General features: G+C 42.2%; 2 protein-coding genes across 3 annotated transcripts in view; both read right to left on the bottom strand.

The window, feature by feature from the left end:
- Positions 1-10,149, bottom strand: part of LOC310958167 (glutamate decarboxylase 1-like) — a 20,761-nt gene extending 10,612 nt beyond the window's left edge. The window contains exons 1-6 of one of the 2 annotated variants that reach the window (XM_083929001.1): positions 10,010-10,149; positions 8,917-9,033; positions 6,920-6,976; positions 5,283-5,420; positions 4,010-4,252; positions 1,637-1,727 (exon numbers count right to left, since the gene is read on the bottom strand). In XM_083929001.1, the coding sequence (XP_083785127.1) occupies positions 1,637-1,727; positions 4,010-4,252; positions 5,283-5,420; positions 6,920-6,976; positions 8,917-8,992 (605 nt within the window). In that variant the 5' untranslated portion in view covers positions 8,993-9,033; positions 10,010-10,149. The remainder of the gene's footprint in view (positions 1-1,636; positions 1,728-4,009; positions 4,253-5,282; positions 5,421-6,919; positions 6,977-8,916; positions 9,034-10,009) is intronic. The other variant, XM_083929002.1, reaches the window with a different exon arrangement.
- Positions 10,150-12,553: 2,404 nt separating this feature from the next.
- Positions 12,554-13,545, bottom strand: erich2 (glutamate-rich 2; the record flags this gene model as incomplete). The annotated part of the gene is made up of 5 exons (XM_083929058.1): positions 12,554-12,744; positions 12,832-12,903; positions 12,999-13,056; positions 13,226-13,341; positions 13,419-13,545. 5 exons carry the CDS (start codon positions 13,543-13,545, stop codon positions 12,554-12,556), a joined length of 564 nt encoding a protein of 187 aa, XP_083785184.1.
- Between the last annotated feature and the right edge of the window lie 13,294 nt (positions 13,546-26,839).

Raw genomic sequence — 26,839 nt, forward strand, 5'->3', positions numbered from 1 at the left:
ATGTGTCGTAGTTTGAGATATTTAAGTGACTGACTCTGCTGTGGAAGTTGTCAGTTATAGTTTATTAATTCACACGCAAAGTCAGGATATGACAATAAAAGCAACAGCAATGTTTTTTGTCTTTCTCGATCGATCGATTATCTAGTTCCAGCTTCTAAATTCTGAGGCTTCGCTGCTTTTGTTTGTCTTATGTGAGTATTTTTAGGTTTCGGACTTTCATGACGTCATTTTAGGTGGCAGGCTTCACTTTTTATTTTATTTTATAAACCGAATAATAAACCAATTAATTGAGAAAAAAAATGTGCAGTCCAATATGCGCGTGCTTGCCCTTTCTTTTATGGTTGGCCCTTAACGTCAGTGAATATGCAGCAAAAATGATTTTCTTAAATTTCCAAAGTGCATAGGGCTATGATTAGGGATGGGACAACAACATGTTCTAACGCAGAACGTGATAAAAAAAAAACACTTACAATAACTTAACATTATTGGGATAGTCGTGAAATCTGTAACATTAAATCAGCTGCAGTCCATAAGTTACAGTTCAAATAAAGTAGTGAAAGTGTTTGATGTATCGCAATTATCATCGCTGTGCATGTATTTATCAGCCACAACAATGCTAAATACGAGTTTGATCATTGAATACTTTCTCTGAGAGTTCTGCTGCAATTTTTCATGCAATACTTTACTATGACTAAGGCAGCCTTATGATTTATGATGACCTTATTTAAGGTTATTTTTCACTAAAAGGGATGGATAATTGTGACAAAATGTACAGTTAAGTAAGAGTTTTAAGTATATTTTGCTGATTATCTGGATAATATCGTGAATTATTTTGGTGTTTCATATTAACACATTGATAGCTATAATTTCCCATTTTTGAGTAAATCATTTATAAATGTACTTAAAATGATATATTCATCTGTCCACTGAGAATGAATTGACAGAGGTGGTAATATGCAAAGATGCTTATCTGTGTGTGTAACTGTGTTCAGTATTCAGATATTATGTGATGCTCATCATTCCAGTGGTCATAACACAGAGTTATAGCTTATTTACAGAATATATATGTGTGTTTGTGTGTATGTGTGTGTGTGTGTGTGTGTGTGTGTGTGTGTGTGTGTGTGTGTGTGTGTGTGTGTGTGTGTGTGTGTGTGTGTGTGTGTGTGTGTGTGTGTGTGTGTGTGTGTGTGTGTGTGTGTGTGTGTGTGTGTGTGTGTGTGTGTGTGTGTGTGTGCAATGCTGATGTGGTTCATGCCCTCTATCAGACTGGGCCACCATGTAACTGTGACCCGAGATCAATATGCAATCTAACCACCCCTGGGGCCGGGCTGCCTCCGATATACAGTACAGCACAGTGGCAGCATACCGTCTGTCAATACACAGTCTCAACAGGACAAACACTTTATATAACCGCCCTCAGAGGATGTTGGGACCAATGTGGAGTGAGCTGAGGGGGACCAAAAAAGCACAATCACCCTGACTTTATATGATTATGACTGCGGGCAATTTCCAGTGGCCTACAAACTGGAAACCTCAGTTGTCCTGTTGTGATATATAGAGGTGTTTCCCCCGAACACACCATCTCTGTTATGCACAAGCACGCAGGCAAAGAGAGAGGCATTACTGTGGGACTTACATGTTGGTGTTAGCAGTGGAGGTGAGCCACTCTCCGGCAAGACCGATGATGTCCAGGCCAGAAGACAGCTGGTTGAAGAAGCGTGGGTGACCTAAACATTAAAACAAATATCACTATCTTAATGGCTTTTCCTCTTAACAAGGCGCCATTGCCTCTAAGAGGGACGCATGCTTTATATAAAGAAAAGGCAATAAGAAAGACAACATTAGCTTTTATGAAGACGTATAATAACCACAGTGTCCCGCAGGCTAAATCTGCACCACCTACATGTGATAATATAAATGATAAAAGACACATGAGGAAGCAGTTCTTCATTTCAATGTTCACAGTCGTCCAGATCATTTTGTATTCCCAGGGTCAGCCATGAAACCTAAGGGATCTGACATAGCACTGTTTAGTGTACGTAATTAAACTGGTAACAAGGCTATATGACAGCCATTTAGACTCTAAGGTGCTTGCACACACAGTCACTGTCAATATGCCTGCAGCCTAAAGGCAGCCATGGATATAAGCACCTTGTAGAGGTGGTGGTGGTGCCGTACGGCTCACATAATAAATATAAGTCGCATATTCTGAATAAAATATAAAACAAATCTCATGTTAAGTGCTAAACAGCGAGAGGAAAGGAAGATTGGCTTAATGTTTCAGCACCGCGGAGAGCTCCGTCAGTCGGACTTCACACAAAAAAAATCACACACACCATGTCTCTGAATGAAAAGTGGTGTTGAGTTGTAGACACAGTGGACCCTGGGTGATATATAAAACCCAAGGGACAGTTTGAGCGTTGTCGTTTTTTAACAGCTTGAAACAGCCCGTGTTAGGATCCCCTCAGGCGACACTTGCTTTAATAAGTCGAGGGGGGGGAAGAAAAGGAGGATGTCAACTGAATTACCAGGGGGGCGGTTAATGAAGCAGCCGTCGTAATAGACTGTACACCATGGGTGGGACGGGGGGGACTTCTCTCCCCCAATTTCTGAAAAACATGAATTGTCCCCCCGGATAAAAATTCTCTAAATCACTGGTTCTCAAACTGTGGTTCTTGTATCACTGGTGGTACTCAAGCTCTCTCTGTTGGTACGCGAATGAATCTCCAAAATAAAAAAAGGAAACTATCGAAATACTTTTAAGATCCTTGAATGCAATTTAAAATAAGTTTAGCATTTCCTGTCATATTTTTATTTCAATATCAGCCTTTTACATAGTGACGTTCATGAGATACGAGCTAAACTGTGGGGGAAGAGAGTCAGCAGAGGTAGAATGACTTGTTTGAAAACAGAGACATGTCAGTTCTGATGTCAGCCCTTCATACAGCGTGACTGTGGCTGAAGACAGACAAGAATAAATAAACTTCTGATGAGGAATAAACCTTCCTGTCTGTAGCTGAAGAGTGTCGGCCTTCGCTGCTGTATTCTAACATCGGTCTCAGTGGTGGGACTTGAGTGAGTGATATTTTCTCAGGCGGTCAATCATGGACTAAGTTTGAGAACCACTGCCCTAAATTATTCAAAATTGAACAAATGTATTTTCAGACTCCACATTCTTCACATTTTAGATTCACATCTAAAAAGAAATGATTGAAATGGTGGAACAAATACTTTTGTAGGGTCAACTTGTGTGGTGTTTATTGTGCTCTTAGAATTGTGTTTTTTAGCATAACTTGCATTGTAAAAACATGATCAGTCAGTTTACACAACTTCATATTTTGATATTCATCCATACTTAATAATCATGCATAAAGTAGTTCCATACACGGGCAGAAGAGGTAGTGATAAGAACTGGGGGTGAGCAGACACTTCATGCCCGAGACCCTTAAAATTAGGATTTACTAATATAACAGTCAAGTAAACAGTGATGTGTTGGCTGTTTAAACAAGAAAGGTAAGCACAGTAAATTATTCCCTGTGCAGTACTTTTTGAATTATAGGGCGAACCTCTATGAAGTTGTGATTTATGAAATGGTAAGAGTTGCATATGGGCAAAAAGAAAATCACTTTTGTGTCCCACCCCCCAATCCTGACATTGAATCTGCACTGCTGCTGAACACTATCTGCCAAACAGCTTCTTCTCTAATGGTTTGTGTTGAATTCACCCATTTACATGTATGTGATAAAATGGACTTATTATTGAAGATACCACTGGAGAGGTAAATATTGTAAAAGAACTGTAAGATCCCAAAATTAGACTAGTCTGCAGATAAAACACTATTTTTGAACCGACACAGTGGAAGGTTAATTGCTTTTGATCTCCGCGCCTTCTGTGTCCTTTTGAAATAACATTCACCGCCATATGAATTATTCAACCCCATTTTTTTTTTTTTATATATCCCCCGTTCAGATAAAGTACAGCTCAACCTTGAATGTGTCCTGAGCATTACCTGTCCGGACGCCATATTTGAGCGTATCCCTGCAGTCCACCAGGATCTGCTCCAGGGACTCGGGCTGGTCGGACAGCTCCAGGTTGAAGCCCTCCATGCCCTCCAGGAGCTGGTGAGGGTGGTGGAAGTCAAGCACCTTGGTGGAGCGGTCGAAAGTCTTCTTGACGTAGTTGGTGAGGATGTCCACCATCTCCAACAAAAACTGTATGGTAGGCTCCTCTCCATTTTTGGCCGGCAGCAGGTCTGAGAGGTGAGGAGAGGGAATTTAGCTAAATATTGGGCTCGTAGCTGAGAGCAAGTCTGAGAGTGTTAAACCATTTAAGTCCAAGTTTGATTTTGTATTTCAATGATGATTTTGTCGTATAAGTAATTATCCCTTGTGTCTGTAACAAAGGGTTTTAAACAGGGAAGGGCATCTATGTTTTTTTAAACCATATCTTAACAAACAGATAAGTAGGTCCATTTAGGTTTGGCCGATAGTTCAGTGGCATTGTGATGGAATCATCTATCGAGATATCGTGATATACATTTATCATCTAAATCAAGAAGAACATTAACTCCAACTGCTCTTGGTCAAATGTATTCTTTTAAATACCCGAGGGAATATCATTTGAAAATTTAAAATAATCAGAACGCCCATTAGGGTGATATAAAAATGATCTATTGTATATATTTTAAAATATAGTTGTATTGCTGCACGATGCTTTATGTGATGTTCATTTTGCAGTTGAGTTTTTAGAAAACACTCAATATGTTTCATTTGTCAAGGTTTTATGTGGTTATTTCATATAGAATATGAATTATTGAATCACCAGAAAACGTGCTAAATCGTGGTTATTGAGATATAAAATGACTCATATGACAGGAGATTTTACCTTATAGGTCTACAACCTACTGCAGAGTGACAACACTGTACAGAAAATGAATTTAAAAATGAGAAATGGTGGATGAAGTTATAGCTACTGTTCCCAGTAACCTAAGAAAATAGGCCGAATGGGACAGTATGGCCAAACATCTGGTTCTTTTTCTAGATATTCTCCTAATTATTCATCTTTAATTGAGTCGTTGTCATGTAGAAAGTTGTGGTTGTAAGATGTTAAAAAGCAGCAGAATGCCTCTGACTGGGAGGCCCTGCAGCTTTATTTTGACTTTAATTTGAAATAATAATCATATGACTAATGTGACCATCAGCTCTAAAAAAGCAGAAATAAGCAATGTATTTTTTTTTTTATGTTTTAACTTAAAGACCTGGATCAGCGCGTGCACGTCTCACCTCTGGCGAACAGGTTGGAGAAGTCGGTCTCCGTGAGGCGGAAGCGCGCGTCCCTGTCACTGTTGTCGCACGAGAGCAGGTTCTTCTGGCCCGCGAGCCTCCCCTTCTCGTCCAGGCTGTTGTTCTTCTGCAGGAACCCTAAGGTGTTACACGGCGGAGGGCAGCAGTTATCACCAAACACCTCCATCCCACCAACAAGGACACAATTAAAGAACTAAAAATAAATAAATAAAAAAACACAATGAGGAGGAACAATGAATGTCCAAATATTCTGCGTTATTTTTCTATAAATATATGACTTGCAGGCTGCCTGTGCTCTTAGCTCCTGATGCCCTGAATTCTTCCATGAGAAGTGCTTTTGTCTGGTGGAGGCCACACCTATTTAGGCCGGAGAGGAGCGTGTGAGAGTGGGTGCGCGCCCCACCCTGTGACATCACAACCACACCCCGGTGAGGAGGCACCCAGAAGCAGCACCCGGTCCTCAGACTGATCGGTTCAGTGGGCAGGGCAGGACAGCCCGCGGTGATGACCCATACAGCCAATTTACGCACCCTCTATAAAGAGGGGTTAATGAAGCACTCTGCCCCTGCACGGCCTGAATGGGATGAACTCTATGACGGATCATTTTTTCTGCATGTCGGCCCTTGATATCTGCAGGATAACGTGGTCACGTGTGGGCCTAAGTGTGCGCAAAACACGTGGGAGTCACACACCCTTGGTATGTGTAAGATTATAAAACACAGTCTTATATTTTTCAATGGGAAATGGATATTTGAAATCAATACTTGAGACCCTCTAACAGCCATAAGCCTCCATGTAGAAATATTCCCATTCAATTCCCATTCCAGGCCATTAAAATGTCATTTAGACCAATCAAAATCTATTGCTCATTCTCTCATTCTCAGAAATTCATTCAGTCAATCAATCATTAATGGATTTCATCACAAACAGGCCAATAATATCCTCTATGAATGGACCGTATCTGCAAGACAGTCATTACCCTTTTGCATAGCTGCGAGGGGGGAAACACATCCATACATTTGAATTTTTGAGCCCCAAGAAACTTTTCCTTCAAAAGATGGAGGAATAAACATCAATGCAACGTCACATCCATAGTCTCTAATACAGGCCGTTAGCAGTACAGGAAATCAGAGAAAAAACTGTGTCCTTGTGGAATGCAAACACTCCTTTATTTACATGTTTTATAAGGGGCGTTATGTAACATATATGTCCAGGGCTGTCTCGAGGATTTTTCTCTTGGTGGTGAAATGGAAAAGACATGGGGGGTTCAGGGGGGAGCGTCCGGGGCTCTCATCGTCAGACCCACAGGCTAATGTCCACTGACCTTTAGGAGATGGAAACGCACCGTGACAGGCGTGGACGGCCCTGCTCTAACAGCCTTTATCGTGGCCTATTTACGGCCTCCAAACGGGTTTATTTATTCAAAAAAGAAGAAAAAAACACCAACTTTTAAAGGAATACTCACACACTCCCAATGGAGTACGATGGAGACACATTATCATACACCCACAAACCAAATAATCTGCTCACCCTTAATTGTTTTTCTTCTTCTAATGTGTCAGACATGTGACTGATGTGAAAGGACGTGAAACGGTTTATGTGCCCACAAAACTTACCGCAAATCTTCATCCCCAGTTTCCGCGTGCATCCGTGCATCCACGCATATTCGTTGGCTAAAACAGAATGAACGTTTGAGTTTCTGGTGTGCAGGCCGCGCAGACAACGTGGATGATGGATATATATATATAAATATATAAAAGCGGGTGGAGCACAGTGAGCACAGTGGAAGCGTGAAACGCACGGCTCCTGGCCGGGTGTGAGACCATGAACACTCGGGTGGTTATTGGTGTTTTCATGCGATCATTTCTTGAGTCATTTGGCTCAACTTGGTCTTTGTTTGACCGAGGATTCGTCCAGCTTTTTATTTACAGCAGCCCCCTCTGATGATAAGGGGACACGTCTTATAACATTTCCGATTTAAGTTCAATCAATAGGCGCAGATAGCGGTATCCACGCCGGCTCACACACCCAGCCAAGGGGCGGACTGGAATTAACGCCCGTGAAATGAGCTCACGGAGGAGCGCAGGAATTAATTGAGTGAAACACAGTATGTGACCGGAGCGAGCTGGTGATGTCTGCGGCCGGGAAGACTGTAGCCGGCTTGATGCAGGAACTTAAGTGTGCCTCATGCATACACTCACAGCTACACACACTCACACACACACACCCGAGCGTGGACATGCGTGAGCAGAGATGGCGCAGAAAGCCAGAGGTTACACAGCCAGGCGGCGAACACACCTGATGGAAAACTTTCACAACAAAAAACAAGTATTTAAATTTACTGAAGCAATTTCATTCTGAGAAAAGAACAGCTCGAGATGCCACACACACACACACGTACAGGCAGACACGGGCAGACACACGCGCGCACACGAACGCGCGCACAGACACTATACAGGCCGCCAGGCGTGAGATGGAGCGTGGAAGAGAGATAATGGCAACATCCAGCAGCAGTATATGCGAGCAAGTCAGACAAAACAAACATCTTCTTTTTCTTTTTTAATGGGCTTTTCTCCAAACAAATTCACATTTGAAATAAGTCTGAGATTTTTTTTTCTTATCATTGTTGTTGTCGTCATGTTTATTGACGCCCGAGGGCCACAAACAAAAGATCCAGACATATCGTATTCGTTAAAGAGAGAAAATATGAAATTGACTTGAATACATTTGGCTGAAGACAAAAACCTGTAATTATTTCCCCGCGTTGCACTGCAGATGGCTGCTCAAGTGCACTGTTATGGAGTCGATTTAGTGCATGCGACAACGGCTTAATATGATGAATTAACCTTTAGTATGTTAGGCTACCTAAATAGACTTAAAACAAATAAAAAACAACAGCACTGATATTTCTCCAAGAGCATCTCATTTATGCAGCCTACAGCCTCGAGGGCCAAAGCATCCCGAGAAACGAGATAAGATGAATTGTGACATGAAGAAAGCATCAATAAAGACTGGAAAACGAAATTTGTCGAAAACAGCACGATTAAAACGCCAACAACGAAGGCGTCACTGCAGGAAAATATTACAACCAGGAATTTATTCGATCTGAAAAAGCATTTTTATGCAGGAATATTACCAATAAATGCTCTTGGATCATTATAAATGCAAATGCTTTAATTGTGCATTATTTCTGCGCCAGGTCCACCGGTCGGTGCGCACCGCTGCTCCGCCAGACACGACAGGCAGCTGTGATGGCTCTGTTTTTAACCGGAATGATTAACGACGGAGCCCACACAGCAAATGGCCCGGGCGAGGCTCGCTTTTATCAGACAGAGAAGGGGGGAGAGAGGGAGAGAGAGGGGGAGAGAGAGAGAGAGAGAGAGAGAGAGAGAGAGAGAGAGAGAGAGAGAGAGAGAGAGAGAGAGAGAGAGAGAGAGAGATAGGGTTTTCACTGCACAAGTGTCTTTGAGCAAGGCACCGAGTCCCTGTCAGCTCCAGTGGGCTTTTCTGTAAGCACAGCTCCGGAGAGAGACAGCCTTAACTAGAATTTACCCGCGGGGATCGATACGGGATCACGGCGTTATTTACACAGGAGAGGAGTGTGAGCACGTACTTGCGGACGGAGGTCTTAAATTGTCGGAGTTGGGATCCTGGTCCGCGTCGGTGGCTCTCGGTTCAGACGTGGCCATCGGTCCTCTGTTATCTGATCTCCAGCTGGGAAATAATTAAACTGCAACAAAACGAGACAGGGTTAGGAGGAGGGAGGTCAGCGTATACAATTCACACCTGGAATATATATATATATATATATATATATATATATACAATCCAACTACAATCCATTTAATTAGAAAACGACGTTTTCCACTCCGCGTCGCCAGAAACGATATGTTCTGGTCTATGAGCCAAGTCGCGCAATTTGGAGAGAATTACGCGCGACGCAAAAGCAATACGCACATATTGTACATTCATTTTGGACATATTCAATATTTCTTGCATTCAATTGGCCATCAAATACTCATGCTGCTGTAAAACCAAGATAATCTAAAGACTTTAGGGAGCGACACCTATAATAAATAGATTTACTGTCTTTTCTAATGGCTCGTTGGAACAAAACGATCATTTCCCCTAGATATCAGTCTGCAGCACCAGACCGTTTAAATCTATGAGCTGTGTGTCTGTGACCACCCGGTGCACTCACAGCTGATATTTGTAAGGAATAAAAACAATAAAAAAAATAACATTTATAAAAGATGCATTCAACCCGCCTTAGTTCACACGCCATATGAGAATAACGTTGCATAGAATAGACAAATGAAAACAGGTATATTGATAAAACTACAGCTGATTTTAAACACACTGATTTATTAAGCAAATATTGATGAGACGCGACTATAAATAACCCCGTCATTTACCTATTGACTCAACAATCGACATTTCAATTAAGTTGCGCTTTGAACAAGCACATCTTACACCATCATCACTCAATGTCACCATGGTATGAGAGACAGACTGGACAACTAATGAATTCATGCTGTCACTCATTTGGGATTCCTTTCTCTCAAACGACGCTGCAAATTATAACATTGTTATTTCTCTGGTGAGTATAATCCCCCCCCCCAAAAAAAACAACTCCGACGCTACACCTATATGAAACCTTTAATACACCACGGGCGCAGCTGAAATGCACAGAGGAGGCATCTTACCGGCTCACGGACGCACAGGTTGTCGAGTCCAGAGAAACTATAACTACAATTGCCACCCAAAGGCACGACAAGGAACAGTCCAGTGATGGCGGAATACCAACAGAGCGCACAAATAAAATCCAATCCAGCTGCGCGCAAGTGACCCTTTCTCCCTCAAGACTATTTTTTTGTATTCGTTATTTATATCTCAGGCTCCGGCTGCCTATTGGTCTCTTCACGCAAGCATGAGTCACAGCCTTGTCTCCCCCCCCTGACGACTAATGAAGCTTCCCTGAGTGCTACTGACAGCCACAAGCCACTTTAAGAAGCCTGAAAAGCACAAGGAAACGCCAGTGACGTATACCCACCCCTCAGTGTGTGTGCATGTGTGTGTGTGTGTGTGTGTGTCCAGGTGTGGGTGGGTGTCACAGGATGGAGGATGGATTGTGAAATGTATTCTGAGTGGGTTACATAGCAATTGACCTTGGGATGACAAACACAGTTGTCTTATGGGTTTTGGTAAAAGCAGATTCACGATGTATACATCTCAGTTTCAATGGACCCGTGGGGGATTCTTATGAAAGCACCAAGTGATGGATAATAATCCATAATCCATCCATCCATCCATCCATACTGACTGAGATACTCACCTTCATGAGATGACAACACTGCATGCATCATAATGTTTGACCTGCATCGTTTTTTCAACCTTCATATGGACAATAACACAGAGGCGTCAAAGTGAATCCAGTCTGGAGGGCGGTGACTTATGGTCCTCCTCCTGCCCGTGTGTCCTGGTCCACAGGATGGGCAGAGAGACCGGCTATTATGTTCATTCAGTCACTGCAAATTACACCGCCTTCATCAGATAGTGCTCACACTTTCTCTTCTCACAAGTCACACGCAGAGATGACTCATAAAGATAAGCTCTGCCATTTGTCATAACTCAGAACACACTGGCTGATAGCCTTCCTCTGTAGGATGGATGAGCTGTGTGTGTGTGTGTGTGTGTGTGTGTGTGCGTGTGATACAGTGTGCACATAGAGCAGAGTATCACAGAAAAACATTCTTGATTGTCAGTATATTGTGTATCATGTTTATGTCACATTTAAACTGGATTCAAACTGTGTTTTTAAACTTTGTAGTAATCTGAAAAGTTCCTACGATGACCTGCAGAGTTTCACCAACAGAACCAGTTTGATCTTATTTTGTTGGCATTGTTGCGGTCAGTTTAACCTCCGTCTGTGCTCTGAACGTTACTCTTCGACGATGTGTTGCCTAAGTTTCCATCCAAAAGTGATGCAAATTTAATTTAATTTTAAGAAAACCTTTAAAAACAGAATGAAAATGAACGTGTGTTTCAATCCATTAGGGAAATATTGTTATTTCTCTGAGATTAAAGGAATAATTCACCCTCAAAATGATCATTTGTAAATCAATTACTCAATCCATGAATGAAGAATCTAAAAATGGAGAATGAATTGAAGTAATAGTCGATCAAGTGACGTGCCGATAAGTATTGATACATCCACCAAGCATAAAATCTTTTTTTGCAACATTTCAAACAGGATTTTTTTAAGACTTTCTGGCATTTACACTTAGCTTTTTCAATGCACACATGGAAACATAGGTGCATGGAAATGGCTAAACGTACAGTCTTCTTTTATGCTGTTATTATGCTGCATCTTCAAAGGTATTTGGTGTTAGGCGTCTGGCTAAGAGCATCTTTGCCAGGGGCGAAACTAATGTTTAAATCAATTATTTCCATAGACAAAAATGTTCTCCTCATGTTTTTCAATGTCACTCAAACAACTGAATTTGTTAAAATGTGAATTATATACATGTTTGAAATAGGAGGTAAAGAACAGGTGCAGTTACATAAATGATGAGGGCTTAGAAGTAGAAAATGTAAAAGCTACACAGCCGTCATTACTGGCTCTAGCGCCAGTTCTGACCCGGACGCGTTCTCGAGAACCGCTCATCCAATCGTCTAAATATAACCTCACAGAGACGCTTACGTGGCTGTAGACTTTTTTTTTCATGTAAAATACCGGATACTATCACTGCTTTAGGAATCTCAAAATGAAAAGAACTGATCTTTGTTTGAACCGTTCACAGCTCAGGTCTTCATAAAGGGCGTGCCGTGTGATCAGTGCTCACAAATTGTTTCTTTGTAAGACATCACGTTGCCAAAAGCACTAGAAACCAATGATCTCAGCTGTGGACACATTCAGCAAAATGTCAGCAGTGTTTCTGAGTCTTTCTGAAGAGCGCTCAGTGTAATGGCTGCTAATAATCATTTATCTGTAGTCGTAGTTCTCTAATGTTGGGTTAGTGGTTTATGTTCCCAGGAAACAAGGGCCTCAGTTTTGTCTACAATACATATTTTATTTGCAGGTGAAATACGAAAGACATAATTGACACACCAAATCCGAAATGCAAGACTATGCAAAGTAGCTTTGCAGATTAAAATAAACACAATATTCTAAAAGTAGCAAGATGTTATTAGCAAAGATATCTGGCGTGTGTGCCTGACATTACCTCAGTTGTGTTCTTACAACGGATTTAGGGGGAAATGTGAGAAGGGGGACACGGCTTGTGTCTGTTAACTTGCTTTTCTTCTTTCTCCTCATCTGATGGTGAAGAGCTTGAGCTCTGAGATGACTCCTCATTGCTCCCAGAGTCATCATCATCATCATCGTCTTCTTCTTCTTCTTCTTCTTCGTCTTCCTCAGTGCTCTGCTCTGCCTCTTTCTCTAATGGAAAAGACATAACACAAACTCACGGTGTGTTTTGGAGTATGCAGCGTAAGTGTTTCTTTGAATAAATGGAGGGACTCTCACCCTCCGATATCTTCTTCTTGATCAGCGGGAGAAACTCAGAGGCCTCAGGATTGTCTGGTTCATAGATGAGAACTGGACCGAGGAGAGAGGAGGCAGCATTGGTTGACTTCACCTGTGGCTGATGTATTGACTGGCAGACACACAGTTGATGGATTCAGGGTACATACTCATCTGACACAGTTTGCTGGCCAGCTGGAAGTCTCTGTCCATCACAGCTCTGAGGAACTGAAACCATACTTTTGCACTTGAGTTTCACATTCAATTTCTCAGTTTCTCAGTCACTAAAACCAAGGATTAAAATGATTTCTTTTATGTGAAATGAAACTAAAGCTACTAAGCCTTAGCCCATCCTCTCAGCACAGCATCCAGTATGGATCCTTCATGTTCACCTTACCTCCATCATCAGCTCCACTGGTGCCTTAATGTCTTTGTCCTCGGTCTGTTCTTCCTCCTCATTTAGCTCGTGTGTGGGGAGAGGCTCAGCTGGTTGAGTGGAATGTGTTGTTCCTCCTGACAATAATTTACTCCATCATTAGTTTATTTCTTGCTGCATGTCTTACTTTACATTTTGCTCAACAACAATCTACCTGTTAGTGCCGAGTCCGACGGCTCAACTTCACGCAAGTCCTTAATTTTCAGCTCTCCATCAGGCACTGGAGTCAACTGTGCATGTTCTTCAACCCTGAAATCACATTTAAGGTTTAAAACAAGCATATTCGCGATATTCTCATTTCATGTGAATTGCGAGTACCTTGGTGATTCCTTTGGAGAGCAGTCTAAAAGGAGAACCACAAACATACAAGATTTAATATTATATAGTGTCCGAAGAAGAAGAAGTGCAGAAAGATATTCTTCCTCGTTTGTTTTGTTAATTTTCAAAAGGGTTTTGATCGGATCCAGAGTGATTTACTTGCTTGGCTAGATGGCAGATTGTATAAAGCGTTAAGTGTTAGAAGTCGATATTCAACTGTTTGGTTTAATTCCCCCTTTGGTGTTAACAATGTGATGTTCTTTCTCTACCCTGTTTACAATATATGTAAATGACTTGGCTCTTGAAATTAAGGAATGTAATGTAAGTTTATATTTGAATGATTTAACATTTAGCTGTACATTTCATTTTTAAGCAATAGCTCAAGACAGGCGTTGGTATATTTGTGATTACATCAAATGTACCTATGTCATAGCAACCACCTTGGTAACACTATGGATTTATAAATTGTTATCACTGCATGTTCAGGAACCAACTTCTCCCTGCATTATTGTTAAACACAATGTGAAAGAGCACTGATGAGAGTCCACACTCACATACCGTCTGTACTCAGCACATCCCCTCTTGGAAACACAGACTTCTGAGTCTCCTGGCAAGAAAAACAAATAATTAGGCTATCATAGTGAAGCAAAACATGTTTCTGTCAATCCAAACTCGGTCTATCTTCAAATACCTACTTGTACAGAATGAGGCCGTAACTGTGTAGGAGGACTCCTACTGGATGCAAAAAGTGAAGAATTCAGTGGATGAGCATGATGACAGAAGTGTACATTTTGCTAGGATAGGACTGTTCTTACCGATGTTTATCAGTGACTGTCTTTCCCCCCACTTTGTCTAGAACATAATAGGAGTATAAGCTTGCTATGAAAGGCTGGAGAGCAGCTCAAGTACAAGGTCGAGCTCTTATATTTCGTTTCTGTCTTTAAATAGCGAAATACGTCAGGATGCAATGTTTTTGCACACTGATGTGAAATGTGAATTACTTCTTACCACTGGGTTTGTGTGTCTCATCATGAGCAGAGGTAATCAACTGCAAGTTCAAAGTCATTTTAATATTCATACAATGTTTAATGGGACATGTACAGTAGTAATACATAAGCATGGAAAATGTGTGACTGCCTCAAACAAACGCAGACTATCAACAATGTAATCCATTTATTCTTTGGTGTTTACCTGTTTCTGCGGACTTAAGGATTTCCCCAAGCACTGTAACCTGGACATTAGAGGACAGCGGTGAAATCATTAAGTCTTTCTAACTGAATGTGAAGTAATTAGCATTGGTTTCCATATGGATTTAAGTGGCACTTAAGTGTGTATATAGCGATCAGATCCCTTTAAAAAGCTATTGAAGGCTAAATATTATTGTTTCATAACACTTTAGTGTTTTATTTAAGAAGCAACGTCCGTGGCACTGAAATAAAACGTTATTAACTATCATGATGTTCATTTATCAGGCTGTCTAAATTTAGCAGAAGCTAACGTTGCATAACCTGTTGTTGTTGTAGTCTCGCGTGATTGTTAATAAGCCACCAGTTGCTCACCTGCTCATGGAGGAAGATAAAGCGACTGCAACTTAAGGAACTAATCTTTTAAAACAACTTTTCTAAAACTTTCCTGTCATGTCGAATAAAGTTTTCTCGTGGTAAATGGAGCTAGCTTAGCTAAATTACTGACAGTAACAGGGACGATGGTTACTATGGCCACCGCGAAGTAAACGTTCGATCGTTGCCATAGTAACAGAGCTAAACCGAGTCAATGCTGCATTCAAGTGCTGCCGGAATTTTAGCAATTTAAAAAATGTGATTTTTGGAGTATAGAAAAGCAGTGATGCCGTACTGTACGTAATTGTTTTCTGTTTTTAAAGAGGCAATTGTGTGTTTGTGTTCATTGTATGGGTTGTTAAACTGTGAATTAGTCCATTATATACAGGTATTATAAAAAGGTACTTACTGTACATGTAGCCTAATGCCTTGTTATTAGATGAAACATGCTACTGTTCATAATCCTGCTGTATATCCCCTTCATTTTCAAACGGTAGTGCAAGGCTTATTTGTAAGATGCAAAGCCACCTTGTTGTGTTTGAATGCACAAAAAGCGAAACTTTTGGAAACTGCTGGTTATTTTTTACAAGGGTTGTTAAAAAGTAAGATAAAGTGAAATTCCGGTGTAAAATCATCCCAGGGTCTTTTTTTGCAAATTCAGTCATCAAATAATCTATCGAGACAATTTCTTTTGAGTATGAACGATTAACGGAGATATCTCCGAAAGTTGCTAACAACACCTGCAGTGGCTGGCTGTAAGCTAACACTGATTAGCTCGGGGCAGTGCGGTGAAGGCATTAAAATGTCTTTTTTAACCACTAATACTGCTCAGAATAACAGCAAACCTCTGCAGTAGCATGAGAAGAGTCCTTACACATAAAACGAAGCATCAACAATGTAGTATGTGAACCTGGAGTTTATTAAAAGAGTGTTTTGAAAGACTTACCAACTGGCCCCTGTACCAGCTCCTCTCATAGTAAAGTCCATTGAAGTGGATAACCAAAGTCAATCCAAAAGGAAGGAGCCCACTGGTGCTTTGTTTTATTTGTAGGGACTCTTCTCATGCTGCTGCAGAGGTTTGCTGTTATTTTGATCAGTATTGGTGGTTAAAAAAGCCGTTTTAATGCCTTCACCGTGCTGCCCCGAGCTAATCAGTGTTAGCCACTGGCGGCTGTTGGCGACTCTACCGGATTTCTCCGTTAATCCCTTACACACAAAAACAATTGTCTTGATGGCTTTTTAATGACCGGATTTGCCGAAAAAGACCACGGGATGATTTTACGCTGGAAATTCACTTTAATATTCCATGTCAAGACAGTTAATGTGGGAAATATTGAGAAGAAAGAATTCACATTTGAATATTTGATTTGAGAAATAATAAGTACAGAAGATAATTTACACTCCCAATGCCTTAAGTTGTATTTCAAGGACTTCTACTATCCTTAACTGCAGAAAGCAAATTGTATAGTCCACCTTTTTATCTGTTATGGACTATAGCGGTGTTATTTATAGGCTATGCACTCCTCTACTCTTAAACCTCTCAATGCAGTCTATCATTCTGCTCTGATAGGGACTTAACTGGGGATGACTTTAGATTCATTGTTGTTTACTTTATGGGAAAGTTGGGGGAGAAGAGAAAACTACCTGGGTATCTAACATGTCTTCTAAACTATAGATCACTTTCCCACTGCACCAGGTCCTGAGACTATTTGGTCCTTGACAATTATCAAGTAAACACTGAGACGGGGAAAGTTATGCTCTGCACAAGTGGAACAATCTGAGCAGCATGTCACGTTTTATCAATCCACTTCTGACTGACATACAGCAGTGTGAATGCATGTGTTTCCTTTCATTTCCTGTCCCTTATGTCGATATCCTTGGTCTGTTTGATGTATAATTGTTGAACTATACTCTCTGACTTTCGTGTGGTATATGTAATGTAATCAGGGCATACTTGAAAACTAGAACTTGCTCTCAATAGCCCTCCCTGTTTTGAATAAAGGTTATAATGCTCTGGGAGCAACAAGGGGAAAGCAATGTTTAAGACCTTAGCTAGAATTTGTTGTTAGCAGCCAAGTTCTTATCATTGCGAGCTATCGTGTGTACCTCTTCTTATTCACTAAAGAGGAATATCTTGTCATTTTCAAAGCAGTTAGTCTAAGCTGCGACAAACACTATTAAAGCTCAGAAATGAGATTTGAAGCCTTCTCTCCAGGACCCCTCTTACATATAGTTTAACTGTTTCCGTCCACCCCCCGTGTCAGCCATATTTCATCCAATAAATAGCTGTAACTGCTACATTAGCTGCGCATACATCGAAAGAGCTGCCCTCAGTCTTGAATCTGTGTCGATGTGTGTGTGTGTGTGTGTGTGGTTAATAGGTGCAGGTCTCCTCTGCACTTGGTTGTATTGTTTCACGGTTGTCTTGCAATGTCAGGAAGATATAAGCTGTCAGACTGTGAGGCTGAAGACTCAGACTTCCTGCAGAGACTAAATGAGCACATGACTGACAGGTCTGTTTATTTTTCTGCCAGAGTTTGAAGCACTGTTTAGAGAAAAGTGACGTTAGTTTGGACTCTTAAATCTGTACACCTTCTCTTCACCTCCTACTCTCTCTCTATCACACACATACACACACACACACACACACACACACACACACACACACACACACACACACACACACAAACACACACACACACACACACACACACATCAATTAGGCAGTGCAGTGAAGTTGCTCGGACTGAGCTCTCCCTTGGGATCCCTCTCATGCACAGCGGCAGGTCACTAAACCGGCGCGTGTGTGTTTTAATGAGTGTGTATGTGCACGGTTTTGTGTAGACTGTGTGTTTTCATGAGTGTAAAAATGAAGAGGAGGCAATCAGCGTTATATGGAGTTTGTCTTTGTTTGCCACAGAAAATACATGGACAAGAACACATCCACTAATTACAACTAAAGTCAGTTTTCTCAGAGAATGCCATTGAAATAATATTATTCCATACATTTTTTTAAAAACGATGAAGATTAACAAGCAAACACAAATATTGGGGGGAAATCTGCACAGTGCAAAAAGGTCATTGAACCCCTGCAGTCCAGTAATTTGTTGTGAACATGTTGCATTCATTCAATGTTCTAGGATGCTTTGTCCTGCCAAAATAAATATCCATTCATTTCTTGCAGCATCACAGGTGGAACAATTCAAACAGGCCACACAAATATGCAGCACACCTTTCACGCATGGAAGCAGAAAACAGCCACACTCAGTTTGGGCTTTAATGTTTGCCAAAGATGGCCGGAACAAGAACTACATTTTGAGCAGGATATCTTTTCCATTTGACACATACACCTCACAGACTGAGGTATGGTTCATATGAACTCTGCAAACTTTATTGAGCCACTACTCCTGTTGTGCAGTCAGACATCGTTTACACCAACAAAACTTTATCTCCTAGTTTCTAGAGACACAAATTATGTCAGGCTGAATTTGAAGGAAGTGTGTACAAAAAAATATGCACAAGACATCTAGAATATGAACGCTACAGAAATTATAAATATTGAATCTTGGATTTGAATATTTCAGTAGCTGTGTTTCAATCCAAATGTCTGTGTTTCAATCCAAATCCGAATTTAGAGAATGTTGGCAAAAGGAAATTTAAAAATGCCTCTTACCGACACCTAAACTTGTGTATCAACCAATACCTAGTTCCAATCCAATACCAGTCTGTGAAAAAATATAATCATATCCATTCATCATCTTCATCCGCTTGTCCCTAACAAGGTCGCCGGGGGCTGGAGCCGATCCCAGCTGACATTGGGCGGGAGTCTGGGTACACCCTGGACAGGACGCCGTCTATCACAGGGCACATAGAGACAAACAACGATTCACACTCACATTCAAACCTACAGGCAATTTAGAGTCATCAATTAACCTAACACGGGCGACACAGTGAAGTGGTGGTTAGCACTGTCGCCTCACAGCGAGAGGGTTCCTGGTTCGAATCCTGGCTGGGGCCCTTCTGTGTGGAGTTTGCTTGTTCTCCCCGTGTCTGCGTGGGTTTTCTCCAGGTTCTCCAGCTTCCTCCCACAGTCCAGATATGCACATGTTAGGTTCATTGATGACTCTAAATTGCCCGTAGGTGTGAATGTGAGTGTGAATGTTTGTCTGTCTCTGTTTGTCTCTATGTGCCCTGTGATAGACTGGCGTCCTGTCCAGGGTGGACCCCGCCTCACGCCCAATGTCAGCTGGCATCGGCTCCAGCCCCCCGCGACCCCGATAGGGACAAGAGGTTGAAGATGAATGAATGAATTAACCTAACACCTGCATGTCTTTGGACTGTGGGAGGAATGCGGAGAACCCGGAGAAAACCCAAACTCCACACAGAAGGCCCCCAGCCTGGATTCAAATATTATTTTTCAACAGCTGTATTCTACTTTATGGATGGGATATGATTGCTATCATCGAGTATGGCCTTGCTCAGGTTAAACCACGTAAAACATGGCATACATACCGTCGATCCGATCTGTTGCTTAGACTCATGTACTCACGGATACTGATACCAGCATCTCAGGCAGTATAAGATGCATTTTGGATCCTGGTATCAGAACAACTCTAGTCGTAATAAGCAGCTTTCACGATTGACCTGTAAGTCTGTGTCTTTTGGTGAGGACGGTCTGTCCAGACCCAACTAGACGTGTAAGATCTGGCTTTACATCACTGTAATAAATGAATCTCTTGAACCCCACAGGCACAGTCCACCACAGGCCACCCTCGAGAAACGCCCCTGACGACAGACGGACAGAGAGAGCCACGAAATGCGCACACACCTGCCATAGACAGCTGATGGGAAAATATATTCCACACAGACGACATGATAACAGAATCATTTCACACTTCAGTGATCCTCTGCACATTCTCTTTGTGTGCATATGTGTGTGTGCGTATGTGTGTGTGAGCACCAGCATGCACATCTATCAGCGTGCTGGCTGGTTGTATGCACTGTATGTGCCTTGAGAGACTCTGCTTCACACAAATTTCCATATGATGAGTCCCGAGGCCGTCTTGACTGCAAAAGAGAACACAAAGAGCAGGAAAAGGGACAGGAAGACTCATCTCAGTCCTTCAGGACATCAAAGTATGGAAATGTGAAGCGTGTATTTCTGTGATGGAACGCCACCGAACACACTGTTCGCATCATTAACAGGGATCAGCATTAACAAAAAAACGAAGGAGCAACATCGTGCTGTCATAACGACTTCATCTGTGGTGCATGTGTGTGGGGTCCCCATCCTCCGCAACGTGGAACGTGGCACACTGACGCTCATGTTGCTGTGTCCTCGGGCACACGTGTTTATGAAGCATCTGTGCAGGTCTATCAGTGTGATGTGGTGTATGACGATCCATCCTCACGCCTCACAGCCTCTGGCAGGCTGAAGGCTAATAATAAATGCAAATTACAATCAGAGGAGCAGATCGGAGCTGGAGAGGATAATTGCTCCATTATGGCTCTGTGTGTGTGTGTGTTTGTGTGTGTCTCTTGTATAACAGAGGGGGGGTATCCAAAAACCAGGTGTTGACGTCACAAAACGACTACATAACAGGACCAGTGAGGTGTTACACTTATTGATTTATTTGTTGGACACAATTCAACTTTTCCAGTATGAGGGCCGAGTGAGGCTAATTAGAGTGTGTGATGTAACTGCACGTCCCAAATAAAATAAGACAGATCGAGACTACGAGCTGCTCCTGAATGCTACTGTTTAAATACAAAACTGTGTCAATTCAATGGAATTTGCCAGGCTGTCCTCATCCACTGTTTGTGCATAAACTACAAAATGCAATGCACTGTAATTTGTGTGTATTCCACGTATTTATTACTGTAGAAATCACTTCAAGGACGGAGAGAAAGAAGGAAAACATAGGACTTCCACCTGGGGCAGGGGTGGGCAATTCCGGTCCTGGTGAGCCACTGTCCTGCATGTTTTAGGTTTCTCCCTACCCTAACACACCTGAGTCTAACAATAATCAAACTGTGACAAGCATCAGCTGCTTGATAAAGAGCAAATCATTAGAATCAGGTGTGTTAGAGCAGAGAGAAACCTAAAACATGCAGGACAGTGGCCCTCCAGGACCGGAATTGCCCACCCGTGACCTTGGGGAACAACTGGATGTTTTAAAAGAACTGGATACAGCATTTGAGGTGGAGCCCTGTTCATTCCTAAGGAAGCTGCTCATGACACATGGCACATGAAGCCAAAAAAGTTCAACTGTTGGGCCAGGCTTCTTCTGGATAAGCGCTAACTTGAATGGTAATTAAATGAAATAAACTAATTTAAATATCACAGTTTCATTATTTCATCATTTCTTTGGTGAGGAATGAAATAAAGTGGGTAGAGTTGATTTTCTTTGCATCTTTATTTTAGCAAAGAAAGGTTTTCACAACACAATCCACTCTTCAGAAGGGGACAAGTCTGAAAGAGTGATATAAGAGTAAGTCAGCTATGAGCAAAGTTGGCTTACAGTCATTGAGACAGAAAATGGCAGGATGTGCCGCATCTGCAGCAGGTGATAAGGGAGGCCAGAGAGACGTTTCAGTGCAAACAGGCCGTTTGCAGTTACATCTTAGCATCTTAGCATGACTAAGGGAAAATTAGAGTACAGCACAACTTACAGAGTGAGTACGATCCGTCAGTAGCTGATAAAGTAAACCGCAAAAAGCTAAGGTTTTTTCAGGACATGTAGACATCCTTATGGTTGCCGCAAGCTGGAGAAAACACATACCTTACAGTATTCTGCATTATCTCTTATCTTCCTTTCAGTGGGAGAACACTAATATTAAGGTGGTTATGAGTCATCCTCATTTTAGATCAGAATCTTTGAAAGGAGGAATCGAATTGGAAATAAGTCAGGTGTATCTACGTGTTGCACAGTTACCAAGACCATAACAGCCTTATTGACACGAGTTATAAATAAGATGATGCCAAACATGCTAACTCTTGTTGTGGAAATGGCTTTCTTCAATAAAGATCAACAAACAGGATCAGCTTTTTCTGCCTGGTTCATTTTGACAAAGTATTTTCCTCTGCAGACAAAAATACGTTCACCCCTGCCTCTTCACAAAGCCCAGAGTCTAGCAGAAATGGCACTGATCCACCCTACACTCAGTCTTTTAGAGGGAGAGCCAGAACGTGCTAAGCCTTGGTTGGGTGACGTCTTTAGACCAAACAAAACATGCCTCAGACATTTCAATTCTGAACATTCTGAACTTCTCTCACCCCTAGGTCTCTAACACAGAGTGCAGATGCACACATATTATACTATCAAAAGGCAGTTATTTGCGTTATCCATTAAGAAGGTTAGACAGAGGAGACACTGAACTGCGTCTGACCTGACAAAACTATGATTATGAATTACAAATATCCAAAATTCCCACGACACTCTTTAATGAGGGAAGTACCCCAGAATCCAGATCTTTAATGCCTAAGGAGCACTAAAAGTTCTGAGTTAGTAATTCTTCAAACCCATTCCTGAGACCAACTTTCCTAAGGAGTGTGAGTGACTCCTGAGCTCAGAATAGAGGGCAGTCGACCTCGCTGCTGTGGATGACATCATGTTCATCCCTTCTGTGCCCACCGTGATCGGCTGAGAGGGAGTGGCTGACCAATTCTACCAAATTCATAATGCCATCTCCATTAAGGCGATACCTTTTTAAAAGCTCATCATTGAATCTCTCCAAAATGCTGACTGCAGCAGCCATGTTTGGTCCTCCTGATTTACTCTGAGTGACTTACTGTAGGAGTTTTTATAGATTTAGGAGCTACTTTTAGCGCCCAAATGCTTTGTGAATAACACTTATCTTATAAAGTCAGGAGTCCTAAAATAAGAAGGGAAACGCCCCTTTTTTCAAGAGTTACTCCTAAATCAGCAAGTTAGGACCTACGCTTAGCCTTAAGATGTTTTGTAATGACAGCCCCTGTTCTGTACCTGTCACTATGTCATGGACAGCTTTGGAGGACTCTGAAGTGAATGTGCAACATTCAGCACCGGTCACTCTCCATACACCACCCTGTAAGGCGAGAATCAAATCGAGTGCCATTCTATGTACAAGCGCTGTGTATTTTATTCCATTCTTTTCTGTTTGCAGCTAAGAAGGCCACAGATGTTTTATTCTTGTGTCTCTGCAAAGACGTTTTCACACATGATCCCTGGATAACGTCAGGAGAATGAAGTCTGGAGTGTCTCCTTCGAATCTGATTAACTTGTATCAGTTAATTTCCACATTAGAAATCCAGGAAATAGTCTTCACCTCTGTCCTCTTTCATTCATTATTTTAACATTACGTTGGTGCGCACACACACACACACACACACACACAGACAAACACACACACACACACACACATGCTGAAGTGTGTTTATTGTATTTGCTCTATTAAATCACTCACTTGTTGTGTCCTCGTAACATAAGCCAAGGGGCTTTACTGCTAATATTTATATTATTACCCATGCTTTACTTTTAATGTGAAATCTATTTAAGAGGATGACTCCAGCCTCTGGGCACTTTATTATCTGTGTTTGTGTGTGTGTGTGTGTGTGTGTGTGTGTGTGTGTGTGTGTGTGTGTGTGTGTGTGTGTGTGTGTGTGTGTGTGTGTGTGAGTGTGCGTGTATGCGTGTGTGTGCGTGTGATCATCCCAATCATCATCATCTTTGACTTCGTAAGCCCTCTTTCACTTACTCTTTCCATTTCTCCGCCACACGGCTCACTGATGGAGCCGGCCCATCTGTCTCTCTTTCAGCCCCATTCATCATTTCCTCACTCATCAACTCTGTATTTCTTCATTTTCCTTCCTCACTCCATCTCTGTCTCTCCCTCGCTCATCACCCATTTCAGGGGTTTTTGCGTTCCACCCCTTCCTTCCGCTCCATCCATCTGCCTCCCACTTTTCACAGGATCCGGTCTTTTCCACGCTTCATTTTCTGCCTCTGTCGTTTGTGCTGGCCGTCCATCCATAGAGGAAGCTATTTCCATGACGAAGCCTGCAGAGGCTCACATTATGAGAGGGCCTGATTATCATAATTTTTACAGAGGAAAAAGACCGCTTACTGCTGTAACATGCATGTGCAAGTATTTTAGTTGTACAGCTCTAACTACTCAGTCCGAGAGAAGTACCAGCTGACACAATAAATGAGAGGCTCCACGCTAACGCCAAACGTTACTGTATTTAGATAAAGCATGACACAAATTAGCACCATTAGCCTTGTTTTATGCTACTCATGGTAAATGGACTTGTACTTATATAGAGCCTTTCTAGTCTTCTGACTACTCAAGGCGCTTTCACACTACTTGTCACATTCACCCATTCACACAGACATTCACACTGATGGCAGTGGACATCTACATACGATCTAATCTAATCTGACCATTCACACCACATTTACACACCCATGCGCAGCACGGGGAGCAATTCAGGGTTCAGTGTCTTGCCCAAGGACACTTCGGTATGCGGACTGGGGGAATGGAGGACGACACTCTCTGCCACTGAGCCACAGTTGTTGCTGGTAAGCTAGTATGTAGAGTTAGCTGGCTAACTTGTAGCCTTGGTAGCGTACCTCTGTACCCCGGGTCCTATGTTCCCCACTTTGTATGTGACCGGGGAACATAGGGCCCTTTTTTAAGAAAACGGTCCGATGTTCCCGCTTTTCACAGAAAGGGTCCAATGTTCCTGGCCTGTTATTTTTCCACAATCAGTGCCGACTTCCAAAGCAAATAGGCTTATATAGACTTTGACAGGAGCAGTAAACACTCAACATGTTTCCAGACTATTTTCACCCATAGACTGTATAGTTTTCACCTCACGTGTGATCAAACACTTACAGACATTCACCCTTTACTCTGTGATAATATATTTATTTTTTAATATTTGCAAGCATCTGCCATATCAGACAGACCAGAGGTTCTTTTGTTATTTTCCTTGCAATAATTATGCAGTTTTCTATATCTTTGTCCATGTTATATTGAAATTGTTCCTTGTCTCTATTTATTTTGTATTTAAACTTTGTACATAAACTGTTAATGTGTTTGGATGACTTACTTTCCAGCAAGCCAAATTACGTCACAATGGCGTTCAGGCCTAGTCCAGACCACAGCCAATAGAGGATGAGTTTGACATAATTTCCAGGACGTAATCACCAGGAAGTCATTCCAATGAGCTTCAACAGCGGGTGCTATGGCCGGTTAGGGGCATTACAAAAGCCGCCAACATGACGTCCTTCAAATGACGTCAAAACCATCCCCATAGTGGGGTGCCCTGTGGTTCAGCGGTAGATCTGGCCCCATATACAGAGGCTGGAAGTCCTCAAAGCAGCAGCCAGGGTTCGACTCCAACCTGTGGTCCTTCGCTGCATGTCGCCTTCACTCGCTTTCTCCAATTTCCTATCAATCTTTAGCTGTACTAAAATAAAGGCAAAGAGCCAAAATCATCCCCATATTGGCTGCGATGTGGTCTAGTCCTGAATGTCACGGAAAGACTTCATCACAACATCATCGTCATCATGACCTGATTTGACTTCCTGGGCTTAGTTGGTGCGCCATGTGGTTCTGGGCAGATAGCGCTGGTTATCAAAGCTGCCTGCTGCAAAACATGATGAGAGCCAGAAAACCAAAACAAGTAGCCACAGCGGCCAAAAGTTTCTGTAGAGCTGCAGAGTTGGTTGGTATTACTCAGAACCGCCCCTTCACATCACACAGTTATTACATCCATTGTTTAAGAATATTGATGAGTGCCGCTTTCAAGAGAAATAGTTACAGTGAGATTTGAAACCATCGCTCATCAGTCCCTTTAGGCTGATAGGTGAGATAGAAAGGTGGCACCTGGGGAGGAAGACATCCTCCATCCTTCTCTTCTTTTCCTCTCTTCCTCCACTTCTCTCACTCTCTCTGTCTCTGGCTGTCCATGACACAGTTGAACGATGAGGTAATTTGAGTGACAGCCAATGCAGCCATCTAGAACAGCGTGAAGGCGTCAGAGAGGCCCGAGCAGCGGCAGCAGCTCGACTGAACCTCCCGATGCGTCCCGTGGTGGTGGGGAGATTATAAAGATTTATCCCTCGGGCGCTCCAGCGGCACTGGCCTGATTATGATACCATAACACAAGGTGCCATAAAGAAAAATGCTGTCAGCTAAATGAAGAGCAGAGCGCTGAAATGTGCTCGCCATTATGTGATCAATCACACCTGTCCAGTTCGTAGCCCTCGATCAAGAAAGCTGTCACTGTCAGCTGTTGCCTGTTTCTCCCTCGTCCTCGACTTTCTATCCTTTGTGTTTGTTTTCTGGCCATCCTTATGTGTGGGAGTGTGTTTCTGGGTCATTTTGCCTCTTTTCCCAGGCGGCCACAAGTCTCCCATCTACAATACCTCATGTGAGCGCTGATAAGAGGTGAAGAATTACCAAACACGCTGTGCACACGCTGGCTGAGATCACACACACAGGGCCCCCCTGTAATATTTCACAGGGATGAAGAAAGGGATGCATACATCATTCTGACAGAGCCAGAATGGAGAGAGACATCCCTCTGTTATCTCCACACACACACACACACTGTCAGAGATTTATAGTACAAGGCTTTAATGGTGCCCTCACACACCTCTCTCTCTCTCTGTATACCTCTATCCTCGCTCACACGGACACGCAAACACAC

The sequence above is a fragment of the Echiichthys vipera genome (genome assembly GCF_963691815.1).
Source record: "Echiichthys vipera genome assembly, chromosome: 15".
Taxonomy (NCBI): Eukaryota; Metazoa; Chordata; class Actinopteri; order Perciformes; family Trachinidae; genus Echiichthys; species Echiichthys vipera.